This window comes from Fistularia commersonii, chromosome 24 (genome assembly GCF_037954325.1).
Source record: "Fistularia commersonii isolate RoL2024-O1a breed Wild chromosome 24, RoL_Fcom_v1.0, whole genome shotgun sequence".
Classification (NCBI taxonomy): Eukaryota; Metazoa; Chordata; class Actinopteri; order Syngnathiformes; family Fistulariidae; genus Fistularia; species Fistularia commersonii.
In genome coordinates, this window is record NC_141307.1 from 10,766,087 (window position 1) to 10,782,714 (window position 16,628).

Consider the following 16,628-nt stretch of genomic DNA (forward strand, 5'->3'; position numbering starts at 1 on the left):
GAATCATAATGATCGCAGGCAGGAATTTAGGATTCCTCGCCGTCTTCTGGTTACATTCAGCGCGGCGTCAATAGGCGCGCCGCCTCCTTACGCCTATTCGAGCGCGCAAATGAAAGAAACAGATGCTTTTGAAACACTTTGGCAAAGTTTAAGAGGTCAGTCGGTGTCTGAGCGGCGGGAGAAGGGGAAAATTGCGCTTTCTTTGAATACGCATCTCACTCAAGCTTGAAATGGACGGGCGGTGCCAGATTACATGCATGACCGGTGAAAACCAAAACAAAAAAAAAAAAGAATTGAAGATGAGGGGGGAAAAATAGGTCACCCTGAGAAACAAATGTATCTTTGCGTTCGGGATATCGGACGACGATATGAAGCAAACACATGCATGAACGCCAAGGGAAGAATACAAGCGTTTGAAACAAACACAAAGTAACACAAACTGATTAAAATGGGGGGTTGGGAAGGATGGACTCCTTGAATGAACACCAGTATTGATGGGGCTCATTACGTTGATTTCTTTTTAAAAGCACAATAATTCCAAGTCACAAGAATATTAAAGTTTATCATTTCAGCTATTGCGATGTAACTGTCGCAATAGCGCTACTTAGCGCTACTTATACTAAAAGGAATAGATCAAGTCCCTCCAAGCCTAGAATTAGAATTTAGGTGCTGAGAGTGATATGGCCAAGTCAAGCTGACCTGATATTAATTGATAATTGATAATTCCACGCGTGTCGTGCAGGAGCTGTCATTGGACGAGAGGTAGGGTCACATGACAGCGTCGCATCCAACCATTCGCTCTCATTCCCACGGGCGGACAATTCAAAGTCAAAGTCAGCTCACAATCCCTCAGTGACATGAAATTAACAATATAATAATAATCAAGTGCATATTAGCAGTAAAGTACACTGTTAGATTAAATAGTGAGCATTAAACTATGAGGAATAAAGTGCATGCAGATACATACTGATATTTGAAGGCATAAAGAGGTCAGTGATATACGGTGCAATAGCAGCATGATGGTTTTCTCAGTAAAAAGTAGCAGTTGTGCAAAAAAGAATCAAGTAGCAATATTTTGATATGTTATCAGAGTCCAGTAGAGAGTGTGTGTGTGTGTGTGTGGGGGGGGGGATCAACATCCGGAGCGTGGAGGTGCAGTTCCAGTGGGGTTGATCACAATCGAGGACACTTTACGGGTGAGGCGGGTGGTGTGTGTGTGTGTCGTTGCAAAGCTTTTCCACGCAGCTCACACCCCACACTGTGATACAGCTGGTCAGGACGCTCTCGATGGTGGAAGGCGTGCATGAAGCTTTGAGATGTGCTTCAATGATCCCATGCTTGGGGAATTGTTTAGCAGCAGCAAGACATACAAGAACAAGACAGTGACAAGCTAGCTAAAAATGCAAGTAAAAGTCAAATAAATTCTGAAGTGTAAAAGTATAAAGAGTAATCTATAAATGCACCGGGTGTTTTTGTTATTACTCAGGTTGTGATCCACCGTGAATCTGCCGTCTGAAGCCTCGTTGATGTCATCGTCACCAGAATTAAACCACCGCTACTTTAACAGACCAAAACATCCTGTCTTGTCATTTCCATTTATCTGCCTTTTTTTTTCCCCCGTTTAATCAGCTTTCCTTGCGATCCACTGCGAGCTGTACGTGAGTTTCCATCCCGGCCAGCGTGTCGCCGCCACATCTGCTCCCGGGGTGAGTCGTCGGGGGAGAAAAAAAAAAAAAAAAATCACTTTTGATTGACAGACAAACAGAAGGTCAAGCCACCAAAAGCTGTGATTCATTGTTTTGGCACAGGTGTGACGCACGCTACCCGGACACCTGATGGACGTCAGCTGCCTGAAACCTCGGCACTGAGGTGAAGACATGTGTAAAAGAGAAGGTCAATGGGATAGTGGCCTGTCATTGTCACAAATACCTGCTTCCTATATATTCAGGAAACTTTTTTTTAAGCGCATCCTTTATCAATGAGAATATTGATGACTGATAGTTCATCATCAAGATCTTGAATTTAGCCATCCCTAAAAAAAATTTCTGTTAATAATGATTAATAATAGTTATTTTTCAGGAAAGTATTGGAATGACATCAAGGCTTCACGTGAAAAGTTATTCTACCAAGTTAAAAAAAATGGGAAAATATAGATTTTAACTACTATCGATGAGAAATAAAATAAAAGTACTTGGACTTTTCTTATCAGGAATCAGGCAATTGATGGGCCGTGTCAACCTTAAAATAACAGACCATCCTTTTTGTTCAATAAATATATTTATTTTGTAAATAAATATATTAATCTGTGAATATTCTAGAAGGGATTTAAATCTAATTTTAATGGAATACATCATCAAATAATGCTATATGTATGAGATGAGATGAGATGAGATGAGATGAGAACAACTTTATTAATCCCGAAGGAAATTGTTGTGCCTGAGTTTCAAGTAAAAAAAACATAACAGTAATAGATAATAGTGGAAAGGAGGAAGAATAAGAAATATAATGAAATATGAATTGTCTTAACTGTTAGCAGTAACTACAAAGATTGACGATTCCCTGCGGCTGAGGGAAGAGGAATTAAAAAGTCTGAAATACATTTACCAAATATACGTCAAGATGTTGCTGGTATCGTACAGCCTACGGGAACAGACTTCTGAAAAGAAAGTGCCAAACATCATTTTAACATAACATCATGATCGATACCCTGTAAAAAAAACATCGCAGTCGAAGGGGGAAAAGCCGAGAGAAAACGTTTCCACCTGCAATATGTTCTCACAGAAGTGTAATTAGTTTTAAGGATTGAAAATAAAAGGAAAGTATAGCTACGCTTCAGGCAGGCTTTAGGTCAAAGGACAAAATATGCTAATACCTAGCAAAGGAAAAAAGCCTGATAATCGAGTGACATTATGACTTTTAAAATCAATCCAGTGCATTTGAAAAGCACCTAAAATCTGCAGTCCTTGGAATTTTGGAATTACAAAGAGCTACACCCACGCCAAGACGGACACAGGACAGGTGGCTTCTCCAACAAGATCACATCCTGTGCAAAGAAAAGAAATTTTGAGGATTTCATGTCAGACACTCCTAGACAAATCTTGTCCATGAAGATCACAAACAAAATCGGTGACAAAGGCTTCCTTTGCTACACACCAATGTCAAGGTCAACAGGTCTCCAGTTTGCCTGTTTCCCTTTCCTGAAGGGAAACTCCTCCCAACCACCGTATTTTTTGCTTCTTTTCCAACACAAGCCGCGGTCCTTCTGGCCCACCAGTACCCATCTGCAACTGCAGGAGACCCTCTGACAGTGCTGTTCCTGCCCCAAGGCTGCCACCAAGACAACTTAATGGCTAGGGTACTTCCCCTAATGGTCACTTTTGGGTTCACCACAAAAGTGTGTACCTGATTATTGATCTTTGGCAAAAAATACAGGAAGGATTTAAAGTTAAGCTTAATTATCGTTGTGCTTCTGGTGTTCTTTCTCTTCTCTTCAGCGCTTCTGCTTGAGGTTTCCTTCACTATATCAGCAAAAGTAAAGTATATGAGACCCTCGCTAACACTATCTGTGGCTAGCTGTCTTTCATTCATCCAAGCATACAAACGCTCTCTACTTTTTCTAAGACTTGAGACCTTTGCTTCATTAACGAAGTCGTCCTTTTAGCCACATCAGCCGTCTTTAGCACATCTTTGTTCTTCGGGATTGTGCAGATGGTTGACTTAGCCATAGCATAGGGCTTGGCGGCATCAGTAATAGTAACACCGCTCTCACATTTAGCTATTATTTTCTTCTTCAGATCGATTGAAATTTCTTAACTTCTTTTTAACACCTCTAGCTCTAGCACTTTTAACCTTTTTGAGAGCCATAACGAGGGCTAGCTTACTGAGAAAATGTTACAACAGGAGAACATGGCGATGAATGATGTAAACAACGCTGTGTAGCATGCACGACTACTGCTACGCTACAACGCTACAAAGCAGAAGGTCTGTGACTTTTTTTTGATTGAATGATTTAAATGATTCAAAACACTGTTCGTTGGCCAATTTGTTCATGAAGCTAACAATCACTTTTCTACTTCTAAGACTTGAGACCTTTGCTTCGTTAACGTAGTCGCCCCTTGAGCCACTTCAGCCGGAGTAGCATAAACAAGGCGGAGTAGCATGCACAACTGTTGCTACGCTACAACGCTACAACGCAGAAAGTCTGTGAGTTTGTTTGTGTACCGAGGGCTTGTTTGCAGTTGGATTCAAAATTTGATTGAAAACTGTTTGTAGGCCGATTTCTTTGTGACAAGGGGCGTTCACAAGCCGATGTTCTACTGTACACCGTTTGGTTCCTGCATGTCTTCAGGTACATTATCTGTTTAATTTTTTCCTCTCATGCCGTTTCCATTGCATATCAATCAATCAATCAGTCAAATTTTATCAGACCTATGTAGCTCCCTCAATGTAGCTGAGCTACCAATGTAGCTCCCTCCCTGCCCTCAGTGCTCAATAGTCCGGCAATGACGGTACTTGTATGCTCCGATATGGAGTTCTCTGCTGGACTTGCAACTTGTTAAGGTCAAATCTCGCCTTTCACCCAATGACAGTTAGAATAGGCTCCAAATGCGGCATTGCTGAATGAGTTCCTGCTTGATGTTTAATATGTTTGGAGCCTCATTCCATCTATTCTGACCAGAACATGGGGAAAAACGTTGCACAGTAAAAACGTAACAAAATCTACCAGCGGAAAGATAAACGAGCAACAATCTCTCCTCCTCTTGAGCTCTGTGAGGAATTAAATTGGATTATATTCCAGAATGTCACACTACCTTTTAAGTCCTCAAAAAGCAATTATTTACTTGGGTCTCTTGGAAATGGAATGAACGATCCATGAAAGTAATCCTTTGAAAATGAAATTCAAAATATTCCTCCCAGACAATTCTGAAAGGGCATTTTAATATTTGAACCAGGTATCTTTTTAAATTAATTTCTCCCGTCCCAAATTTTATCCCTTACACTGGGATCGGAGCACGTCCTGCACGTCAGTTCATGTGCTCCAACAGGCTTCCCTTATTTGTCTCGCTTTACTTTTTCCCATTCCAAGTCAGGTAATCCCACAAAAGTTGCTCTTTTGTCCCAACAAACAACACTCCATGAGCATAACAATGCGCAACAAGATCTCACCGCGACCTGGATGACAGAACCTCCCGGAACAAACAAGAGGCCAGGTTTGTCCTCCTTTGAAACCGCAGCAGATATGAGGGAGTAAACGTCTGAGTTGCAAAATGATTTCACCCGTGATCGGTCCAAAGGTGTCGGACCGCCATGCATACATTTTCCGCTCACCCCTGACGGTCGCCGGAGTAATTTAAGGGTTTCAATGCACGGTAATTGGGCGAAATTTCCATGGAGATCAGGGAAGGATAGAACTCATCCCCTTCTACCAATGGCTGAAATAAATTACCTGTTGCCATAGGGAGCTAATTGCTGCAAATTAGCAATCTTACCAGACTAATGTAGAAACTTTTCAAATCCAATTCTGCACCTATTGCTTCCCAGCCTGCAGGTAAAGCAATCAATGAAAAGAGGTCAAATTATTTTTGAACGTTACTCGAGGTCACGGCTCGTTCAAGTTGCGAGAGTTTTGAAACACGGCTGTTTCGAGTGTTTGCGCGGTGTCTCGCCGTGACCCGGTGACATCGTCGTTGAGGCGGATACACACCAGATAAGCGCGAAAATCCGAAGTGTCAGCTTTCAAATAAGATCCCCCTTCCACTTGTTTCCTCTCCGAGGCGCCGCGACGGGGGCGCAGGTGCATCGGGGCCATCATACAGGCACCGTTCTGCTTCATTTCTCTCAACACCATCCGTCCAGCTCACACACACATTTATAAACACACATACATATATATATATGTATATATGTATAGTTCCCTTTGGTGACACTGGCGTTTAAATACACTCGGCATGTGATGAACTGGTCAGTAACTTTGCCGATGCCGATTCCGTGCGTCTCGTGTCCTAAAAGCGAAGAACATCCGAGTGGGTGTGAATTCTTATTTAATTCTCCCTGTTAATTTTATTTCTCAGTCCAAAGCAAAGCAGGCCAACGGGGAAGAATTACAAAAAAAAAAAAAATACAGAAAAAAACACCACTTGCCTCATTCTCCATTCATACTGTGGATTAAATCAGCTCTCATCGCAGCTGATCTGCCGTGAGGAATAGGATTAATCAATCGGAGACAGTAAATCTATCCGCAAATTAAAAATCGTGCTCATCACTGGGTATAGATCCGCCGCTCTGCTGTTATTTTGGTGACATGTTGAGTGGGTGGGCTTTCTTTCCCCGCGCGAACACCCATCACGCAAGTCCCTACGTGTGCCGACTGACCGTTTCATGGCACGGATATTTGAAAATGACATAAGAGGGAAAAACCGGTCCAGTCCGGCTAACGATTACAATGGAGGATCATGTAAATGAACAAAATAGACAAACCTTTTGACTTAAGAATTTCATTTTCTTTGCTTTGCATCCTAATTTTACCTGCTGTAATTGATAAATGCTAGCCAACATGGTAGCCACACATGGTGTAAATTGCACAGATCTGCATTTATGAATCCTTGTTTTGCTTTTTTATCACATCTGAGCACCCAAATCAACTTAGTTTAAGCTTTGATTGTGCACCTTCATTTATGATTGATAGTTAATACCAGCACAATGTCAACACTGACCGTGACACATGGAGCCCTCATCCAGGGCTTAGCTGTGCAACAGTTGCATATATAACAGGCAAGTGTTTAAGCCAATCATCTAACCTTTTCCAACTAGCTTCATTTTAAATCTCCTTTGACAAATATGATAAAGCTTCAAAAACTAGCAGTATTAAAAAAAAAAAAAAAAAAGCCTAAGATGCTCAAACAAAACACTGACAGACATCTGTTTACTATCACTGATGAAATCCTCATAGGAAAGCTCTTAGGTCCCCCTAACGATGACTGAAAGAACTGCTACTACCTGAACATCCCTCCTATGTTTTTCTTTTTCCTGCGAGACGCTTAAGAAAGTGGGGAAAAAAAGAATTGATGAAAAGTAAAAAATGAGCACACACTGTTAACTCCTTAAACCTTCATTTTTGAGTCAACTGAAAAAATTATTTCATTTACACACACGTCAATTAATGTTATGATTCCTGAATATTTTTTTGTCTTCTTGCAAAGACTTGTGGTGTTTAAGTCCATGCAGACAAATCACGTATTCAAAAAATGTATTCTAAATATGGAAAAAGTGTCTGTGGTTTAAATTATCACTTTGCTTAAAATTCAGAAACCACAGTTTTCCACTTGCCTTGGTTTTTACAATAATAATGAAAATACACTTTATTTAAGGCGCCTTATTCGACATTCGAATACACTGTACCGACATATACACATAGTTACCAGTGAGCAGTCTCTAATTAAAAAGATAATTTCTTTTTTTTTTCATTTGAAAATTATTTTTAAAGATTTTTTGTGATATATTCTTTTTTTTTATTTTCAAAAATGTTATATTCAGTAATTATTCACCATTTGCATAGTGGTGACGTCAGGATCATCTAAATGCATTACTTTTTACGAATCATTCAGGTCAAACAATTGGGCTGGTGCCTGGAAAGCACATCCAAAAGCACATTCAGTTTTGCAAATATTCCGTGTGGCTAAAACCTAACAAAGGTGGTATTCAAAATTTGGCTCCACGTCTGATTGCTTTCTTAGCAGTTTGGAAGCAGTATTTATGAGATCTGTAAATATTGCACGAGGTCATGTGTGTTAAAGGAAAAGTGTTTCGGACTCTGTTTGATGAAATTAAACGAAATTTCCTAACAAATGCGGGAGGAGCAGGTAATTTTCTGAGACAGTCCTGTTCATTGTTTCTTTTAAATTTTGTACTTTGTGTCTATAGTATTCCGTATATTTGTGTATGTATGTGTATATGCAGACTGTCTCAGAAAATTAGAATATTGTGATAAAGTTCTTTATCTTCTGTAATGCAATTACAAAAACAGAATGTCATACATTCTGTATTCATTACAAATCAACTGAAATATTGCAAATCTTTTATTATTTTAATATTGCTGATTATGGCTTACATCATAAGAAAACTAAAAAATCCTATCTCAAAATATTAGAATATCATGAAAAAGTCATTTTTATCTTTTTAATTACAATAAAGAAGATAAAGAACTTTATCACAATATTCTAATTTTCTGAGACGCTCCTGTATGTATAATTTTCATTGTTTCTTTTAGATTTTGTATTTTGTGTTTATAGTATTCCGCATATTTGTGTATGTATGTGTATATATAGAAACAAAAGTCATACATTCTGGATTCATCACAAATCAACTGAAATAGAGCAAGCGTTTTACTATTTTAATATTGCTGATTTTGGCTTACAACTTAAGAAAACTCAAAAATCCTATCTCAAAATATTAGAATATCATGAAAAAGTTTTTTTTTTAATTGCATTACAAAAGATAAAATACTTGAACATAATATTCTAATTTTCTGAGACAGTCCTGTATATACTACTGATACACTTTATATCACCACATCCTTACAATAATCATCTCATTTTTGAAGTTGATTTAGGCCAAGAAAAAAAACAACGATTAAAAAAAATGAATGAAGCAGTTATTTCAAGACGGTGGCGATATGTATTGGCGAATTTAAATCAATTTTATAATGCTGTTTATAATGGTGTATAACTGTACAAAGCTGTAAAACTACAATTCCCAGCATGCACCGGTGCCAATGACGTAAACACCGAAGGTGGGACGAAACCGAGACAGTCATCCGGCGCGGCTGCATGTTCCCAAATCCGCCCGCAGATTTTTTACAGCGGTGTCGTTTCCGTGCACCGGGGATCAGGAGAGGCGGGGAACTTTCCGATGGGGACGAGCGGCGGCGTTTCAGGCAGAGCCCGCAAACGCATCCATCCTCGGGTTTCAATCCAAAACAAACAAAAAAAGACAAACAAAAAAAAGGAATAGCATCAGCCGGTGACGTAGTCTCCAGAGGTTGGAGCCGACTGAGCGCCGTGTCGCTTAGCAGCCGGTTCACCGGGTCGCGGTCATTCCTCTTTTCCTCCACGGGGTGACCTCTGCGTGAACACGCCGAGGAAAGTGGGTAAGTGACAGCATTTCCACGGACACTCCTCACCCGCGACCTCTCCCCTTTAGCATTAGCTTCAATATTTAGCATTATCTCTTGGGTTCAAGTGCCTCCAAGCTAGCGTGCTAATATTTGAGTTGAGTTGTACAGTATCTGTTCTTTTCTTATTTATAAACTATTAGTTGGTGTTAAAATCACCTCAACAGACGTGGTAGGTAAATAAAGTTTATTAACTTAAGAATCTTATTTTTAATGTCTCTGCGTCGCAGCGTCTTGTGTAATGATTGTTATTGACATCACAGTTTATTAGCATGTCCATGTACAGTCAACACGGTGCGGAACCCGTTACATCATCACTTGTGTGTTTCAGCTCGACACTTTCTCACACACACACGCCGAGTTGCGGTTTAACTCGTAAAACACAGGGACTTTTAGATCCCCCGCAAACCTCGTGAATGACAAGTAACAGTTGTGTGGGTCACTGTTGACCTTAGCGGGGTCGGGGGTGGGTTATTTTTATTTTTAACCCGGGGCCGTGTGTCTTCTCAGTGTAAACACATCCTGTCGACGTAGGCAAGGTTTTTTTTAAACCCTCTTGCAAAGTTAAAAAATTGTCCAAAGAAAAATTGTTTGAAGGCGGAGGAAAATATCTACGCGCTTCTGGGTGTGAATTAAAGTTTTTACTATCATATGTACAGTCAGGAAACTTAATTCCCTGTGCAGTAAACATCATATTCTGCTGTCCCCATTGTAGACGGATAGATGGACAGAAAAAGCAAAATGTAAATAAGAAGCGTATCATTGCAACGAAGCGTTAACAGGACACAACTCGGGAGAAAACGTGCCAATTGAAACCTGAACTGCTGCATGCATGTTCCAGAAGTGCATATTGACGTCTTTTAAAACTCACATTGTGCACGTTTGAGGCAGAAACTTAAATAAACAGGTTAAGTACAGTGTTGACCGTAATGAAAATAGCAGGAGAGGTGAACAATCTCGTGAATCTAATTGTTCCTGAGATAGTGCATGGTTATTGACCCTTGTCAGGCGCTCAGGGGTTGTCTTAACGGCAGTTGGCAAGAAGGAGTTCTTCGGTTGTAACATCCTACATTTTCACAAGTGTGAGCAGCCTGCGTTGGGGGGAGGGTATGGTCCTTGAGGAGTCAGTCCCATGACTACCCGGGAGGGAAATGTCAACACATACAATAACATCTAGGATTTTGGATGAGGCTAAACTAGCTGGGCTTGATTTTATATTTATCCTTAAGGTGTGTGTGCTTGTGTTTGTGTGCAAACAAACGTGTGTGCAGTCGGTATTATTTTTTGCTTTTCTGCAGTACAGCGGATTCAAACCAATGTCACAGCATGAGTTTGTAATGGCTTTCTAACCGAATTTGGATTCAAAGACATGCTTTAAATGCTCTGAAATTCAGAAACAGATGAGATGTGCATGAATGGACAATTTTAAGTACTTTTTTGTGATTACTCAAACTCCTGCCACGCTTTGGTGGACGGATCAGTCGCCTAAAATCGCAATTTAGGACACATGAGGACACGAACAAGCGCGCACTCAGGTGAATCAACTCAAGCTTTTTTGCTCAGCTTACATAACACTGTTTTTTATAAGCTGAATTAGATAATTACTTTTTTAAATCGGTCGTCTATTGTGTGGCAGTGTTTCATTTTTGATGAAAATAACAAATGGATTAAAAAAAAAAGCCACATATATCTCAATAACAGAAGCCCCAAAGTCAGCCATAGACAAAGTGGACAAACAACAGATGGACAAACAACCACAGAGTCAGAAGACGTGGAACTTTGCGAGCTGCAGAGAAACTTCAGCGGCTACGGATAATCGCTGGGAATGCCACACATTGGAGTGAAAAGAACGAGCAATTGTAGCCGGGGGATTGTCTCTTCTACTGCAGCTGCAGAATAAAATGGATATATGTATTGAAGATACTTTTAATTTTAGGTTTTAGGAAGGCATTAATATTGACGTGTTCAATTCCAACAACAATGCAATCCATTGAATGTGTTTTTTTTTTTTTTTTGGAGGGGGTGGGGGTGGGGGTGGGGGCATTGTTCTGGTCTACATACTTGTGTGTTTCCGCTTTTTGAAGATCCGAGAGCAAGAGTGTTTTAACAATGGTCTGCATTTATGCAGCATATTGCGTAGCAGCTAACAGACAGCCAAGTCAGAGCTCGAGCTGGCCTTCCGGAGAAAGTATGTAACACTCGCTGTATTTTAACGCATCAAAATTTACTGGCGAGGGTTAAAACCGATCCCTCCCCGGGTTTAGCTTTCTAGTAGTTAATCGTTAGAAAGGAAGGCTATGCTGCGTCTCACAGGCAGGAAAATATAACTGAGGTGTTTTCTGGAGGAGTAAATGTTTCCCAAAGTTATGTGGAAAATTGTGTCACGGCTCATCTATGATCCTCGGCAGTGCAGAGGTCATTGGAAGGACGTGTGTGTGTCTTCAGACTTTCAGCTCACTTTTCATAATTGATTCTCTCCAACAGTGCCTTCCTCTCACACTTCAATAGGAAGTGATACCACCACACCCAGGAGGAAGCATTGCGAATGAACCAGGTGACAAAGTTGTGAAAACTGAGATATCGCCACCTAATCAGCGAGGCCTGTGTGCGGCGTGCTCGTGCAAACCCTTTGCACGCCCCTCGAACATCTCTGAGGGGTGGGATCGAAGCGACACTCTGTGACTTGGATCTGGAGCTGTAACCAAACTGGTGATCGGGTTTCCGGGCAGCCGTGAAAGATTTGTTGAAAGGGTTAGCGATTGTGCAACCCGACCTAGCGGTCAATGGAGTCCGCCTTCGTGTACCCCCTTTTTCTAGAACCCGGTGCTTCCCTGCCAATATGAATGAGTCTGTTATTCCTCTTATTTTACCCAGAAACGTTTGTGTATGCAAAATCAGCACGTTCGTCCAACTCCTAAATGTCACCGTGCAGCGCCAGCTCAAAGTGCAACATTTCCGAAAGACTCAAGAGACTTGATGATAGACAGTGGAGATAGAAACTTTATTGTCATTGCACAACCACACAACGAAATTAGGGGGAAACTATACCGTATTTTACGGACTATACGTCGCTCCAAGCCTGGAATTCAAGTTGCACCAGCTATGTGTAATAAAGAAGGAAAAAACATATATAAGTCGCACTGGAGTATAAGTCGCATTTTTTGGGGGGGAAATTTATTTCATAAAATCCAGCACCAAGAATAGACATTTCATCTTGAAAGGCAATTTAAAATGAAAATAGAATAGAGGACAACAGGCTGAACAAGTATAGCCTGTATGACGCATAAACAACGAACTGAGAACGTGCCTGGTAGGCTATGTTAACGTAACATATTACGGTAAGAGTCATTCAAATAATGATAGCATATAGCACATGCTACAACCAAACAATCTGTATCACTCTTAATCACTAAATCCAATGAAATCTTCTTCTTCGGTGTCACTTCTGAACAACTCCGAAGGTAGACGGTGCGCCGCTTCCTCTTCTACCGGTACGTCGCTTACGTCAGAGTCATCGTCACTTGCAGTTCCAATTATTCCAGCCTTTTTGGATCCCGACAGGATGGCGTCCTTGCTCTGATAGAGCATGAAGCGGTAACACCAGGAAGGTCCTTCCGTAAAGTCATTTCTATTAATCTCCTTTGCAACTGTCCTGTTGACAAGCCTCTCCCGGCAGCACGTTGTTCAAGCACCCATGTGTGAACTCTTTCTTCTAGCCGTGGCCAGCTAGCTTTTAGCCCGCGATTAGCTTTTCTAGTTTTCTTCATTTCAGTAAGAGTAACCTCCGCTTTTCGCCAGTCTCTTACAAGTTTCTCACTCACTTCAAACTTTTTCTGGTGCTCGATCGCCATTTTCTGCATATTTCACTATTTCCGGATTGCAACCTGCAGAATGTGATTTTCTTTTCGGTGCCATTTTTGTTCAGCCCTTCTCAGTTGTTTTTATAAGTTAGCGCGAATGTTGAAATGATCAATTTTCATAGGTACAGAAGTCGCTGGTAGCTTCTTTTTTCGCAACGCACTTCTGCCATGACCCGCCCCCGCTGAATTTTGATTGGTTGGCGTGTGTGTGACGATCGCTGTTATATTAAAGACACACACGCAGACACAGACACACACACATCAGATCCAGAAAGCTCAATTATTTCACATATTAGTCGCTCCAGAGTATAAGTCGCACCCCCAGCCAAACTATGAAAAAAAAATGCGACTTATAGTCCGGAAAATACGGTAATTGTGCTGGAAGGTAGAAAAGGATAAAAAAAAAAGCCGAACACTTTCTCATAGGCTAAACAAATGTGTACATTTTTGCACAGATACAATCTGGTAGACACACAAGTAAAAAAATAAATAAAGTATAATAAAAGCTACTTTGAGAGAAATTGATTGCTTTTACAAATAGTTTTTCAGTTAATTGCATGTATATTTCCAGTTTATGCACATGTATTATAAGATGTAGTTGAGTGGCTACACATTGATACACAACACAAGGAAATCCAAACACCGTGTGGAAAAAAAAAAAAAAAAAGTCATAACACCATGGGCGATAAATTGCTAAATAGTTTATTTTGTCGCTGACAATTGCTCCATGTGTGTTTTCTTCTAATCTTCATATCCTTTTTCCCAGGAATGGTTTGTGGATGCCCTCTCTCAACACCTGGTCTGCGTTGGACATTCGCCGCTCAGTATCTTACAACAGAAAGAGGATGGAAATAAATCCCCCCCCCTCGCAGTTGTCTGAGTGAATACTTCATCGTGGTCCCACCGGTCGGCCCCTACTGAACACACAACTCCAACCCTTGAGGATGGTGTAGTCGATCTTCTCCTGCAGTGGACTGGCGGAATTTTCCATATCAGGTTAGGTGACAGCAGAATCGGCGACGCCCCCTCCAGAAAAAAGCAGAACAAAACATCGACATTGACTTGGATTGCAAATCGGCCAAAAGCGGGCCCTCGCCGTTATACCCCCCCCCCCCCACCTTCCCCCCCTCCCCCCTCCCCTCCGTCAGCCCCAGTAACATGCTGGGTGCACTCCTGCGGAGGAACATGTCCCAGAAGCTGAGCGTGCTGCTGTTGGTTTTCGGCCTGGTGTGGGGACTCATGCTGCTCCACTACACCGTGCAGCAGCCGCGCCACCAGAGCAGCGCTGAGCTGCGTGAGCAGATCCTGGAGCTCAGCCGGCGTTATGTCAAGGTCCTGACCGAGGAGAACCAGAACGCGCCGGGCGGACCGCAGGGAACCTCAATGGCCGGTTACGGTAATTACTTCCCGACATTAAATCCCTTGTTAAGCATTCCGTCAAAGTTATATCTATCAAACAGGTGAATGAGTCGTTCTCCCTCCCGCTCACAGCCGACCTGAAGAGGACAATAGCCGTGCTCCTGGACGACATTCTGACACGGCTGGTCAAACTGGAGGGGAAAATCGAGTTGGCCACCAACACCTCCTCCAGCAACGCCTCTCACACAGCAGCCGGGGGCGCTATCGCCCCTGCGCCCGTGGCCTTGCAAAAAGCCCTGAGGCAGGAGGGCACCATTCCAGGGATGTCACGTTTTCACCCACATGCCCCGAACAGGCTCCTGCCACACAAAGAAACATAATTTTTTTTTTATATATATGTAACGCGTTCCCTTATTTCCCGTTATTCCTGATGTAATCAGAATAATGAAGAACAACAGGGAGGCAATGCAGACATCCAGAAACTTCAAATGAGGGATGGATCTCTCTTTACGCTCTGTTCTGTCATATGCTGATATTTATTGTTTGTGTTTTGTTCAGTTTTTTTGATTCTTTTAAGCAATGCTTCACCGCACAATTTTTATATTTCCACAGCCGAGTATGTCACACTTTTTTTTTTCGTTTGTTTGTTTGTTTTGCCTTCGTCAAGGATCACAGTTCATCATTTGACCTTAAGTGACTGCAGAGGTGTATAGACATTTTTTTGGAATCGGAAATGTTTTACGCCTATATATTAGAAAAGCCTCTTATGTATGTAGTAGATACCTTCGAAGCTCCAGCGAATCAACATGCTGAAATAGTTTCATGATTGTTGACAGTAGCTCTGTTTAGCCTTTTCGTCTAATCCACGAGGCACACAGAGGACACTCTTCATAACAGACGTAGAAACTATAAGGACGAGTAATCATGCGTTTCATCGGTAATAAATCCAAAGACAGTTATTTGCACTCCATCGAAAGGTAGGAATTTACCTGCACTTAACAGTTGCTGTGAAACCGTTTGCGGCTTATGCTGAGATATAAGATGACCACTGATATATTGTGCATACTAATGCATAGGCTTAATTGCAAAGCAATGTTTTTATTTCTCTTTCACCTCAACTCAATAGTTGTTTCAGTTTCAATATGGGATCGGCTGAATGTACTGTGGGGTCAGTACTTTTAAGGCGCCGTTGTCGGGTGACCGGCTACTTGTACATGTTCAGGGTTCATTTTGCACTGTGACAATTATAGACATTTTTCTAACTATCCTGGGCTAATTTAACTCGACTATTAGGTGTTTGGATTTTAAGCGCTCCTCATCTTTCCGCTGACAAAGCTGTGTGAAAAGTCTTGCAGTGCTCAGTTGATAGACAGCAACCCATTTTAATGAGCATTATTTTGTCACTCCCACCCGCTGAATACTTTGCATCTCGGTGAGTGTGAGAAAGTCAAGTGAGGATAAAAATGTCAAAACATACGCTAGTAGTAGTAATAGGCCTTTTACTCTGCTCAGAATGTTGCATACATGACTGAAATGTGCAACTTAATAATTTTGGAATACAATAAGTGTATTCTGCTTCATTATGCAAAAAGAAGGATTGTGAGACAGTCACTTAAAACGAGATTACTTTGCTAATAAAATTGCCTAACTAATATATATATATAAATGTGTTTCTTAAAATCCAGCCACTGATGTATTTCTTTGCCAATGTGACAGATAGTGACGAAGAGTGAGTATGGCGGTTTATGTGACTGTGTGGGCAAAGATGAATTGAGAAATGAGCTTCGAGTGTTTTGCAGACTGGTAGGTAAATTGAATTATCCTTTCTAGTTGCCAGAAAATCCATTTTTTTTGGTTTTGTTTTTTTTGGTTGTAAAGCAAGTTAGTAAAATGAACAAAGGCTCAGTTTGGAAACACCGATGTTGTATGATCCGTTATCAATTTAGACCTGCTGGACTAATTTCCAACACATTTCCAGTGTCATCCATTAATTTCAGATGACAGAAAGTAGAGAAAAACATTGAAAAATAGAAAAATAATGCCTAAAGACCTGGCATCCACGTCATATTTTGAGTTGACTCAATCGTGCTCTATAGAAATTAAAAATGAGTGTCCAAATATGTGGACATTCTTTTTTGTCCACAAAAGCTGCACAATGTCAAAATATGACACTTAGGTTTTTTTTTTTAATATACTTATCAGATCTCTTAAGCCAAATAACAAGGATAAACATTGAACCC

The 16,628-nt window shown here is 41.1% G+C and overlaps 1 protein-coding gene across 1 annotated transcript; it reads left to right on the plus strand.

Moving 5' to 3' along the window:
• The first annotated feature begins 8,813 nt into the window (after positions 1-8,813).
• Positions 8,814-16,308, plus strand: ccdc126 (coiled-coil domain containing 126). Its single transcript, XM_086171635.1, has 4 exons — positions 8,814-9,145; positions 13,796-14,025; positions 14,178-14,425; positions 14,521-16,308. The coding sequence occupies exons 3-4, from the start codon at positions 14,188-14,190 to the stop codon at positions 14,766-14,768; spliced, it is 486 nt and encodes a 161-aa protein (XP_086027761.1). The 5' UTR covers positions 8,814-9,145; positions 13,796-14,025; positions 14,178-14,187; the 3' UTR covers positions 14,769-16,308.
• Positions 16,309-16,628: the final 320 nt, after the last annotated feature.

What these genes read in the sequence shown, in the direction of transcription:
- ccdc126 (XM_086171635.1), top strand. Translation starts at nt 14,188, where the DNA reads ATGCTGGGTGCACTCCTGCGGAGGAACATGTCCCAGAAGCTGAGCGTG. An exon ending in AACCTCAATGGCCGGTTACG is followed by an intron (nt 14,426 to 14,520) that starts GTAATTACTTCC and finishes TCCCGCTCACAG; the next exon opens with CCGACCTGAAGAGGACAATA.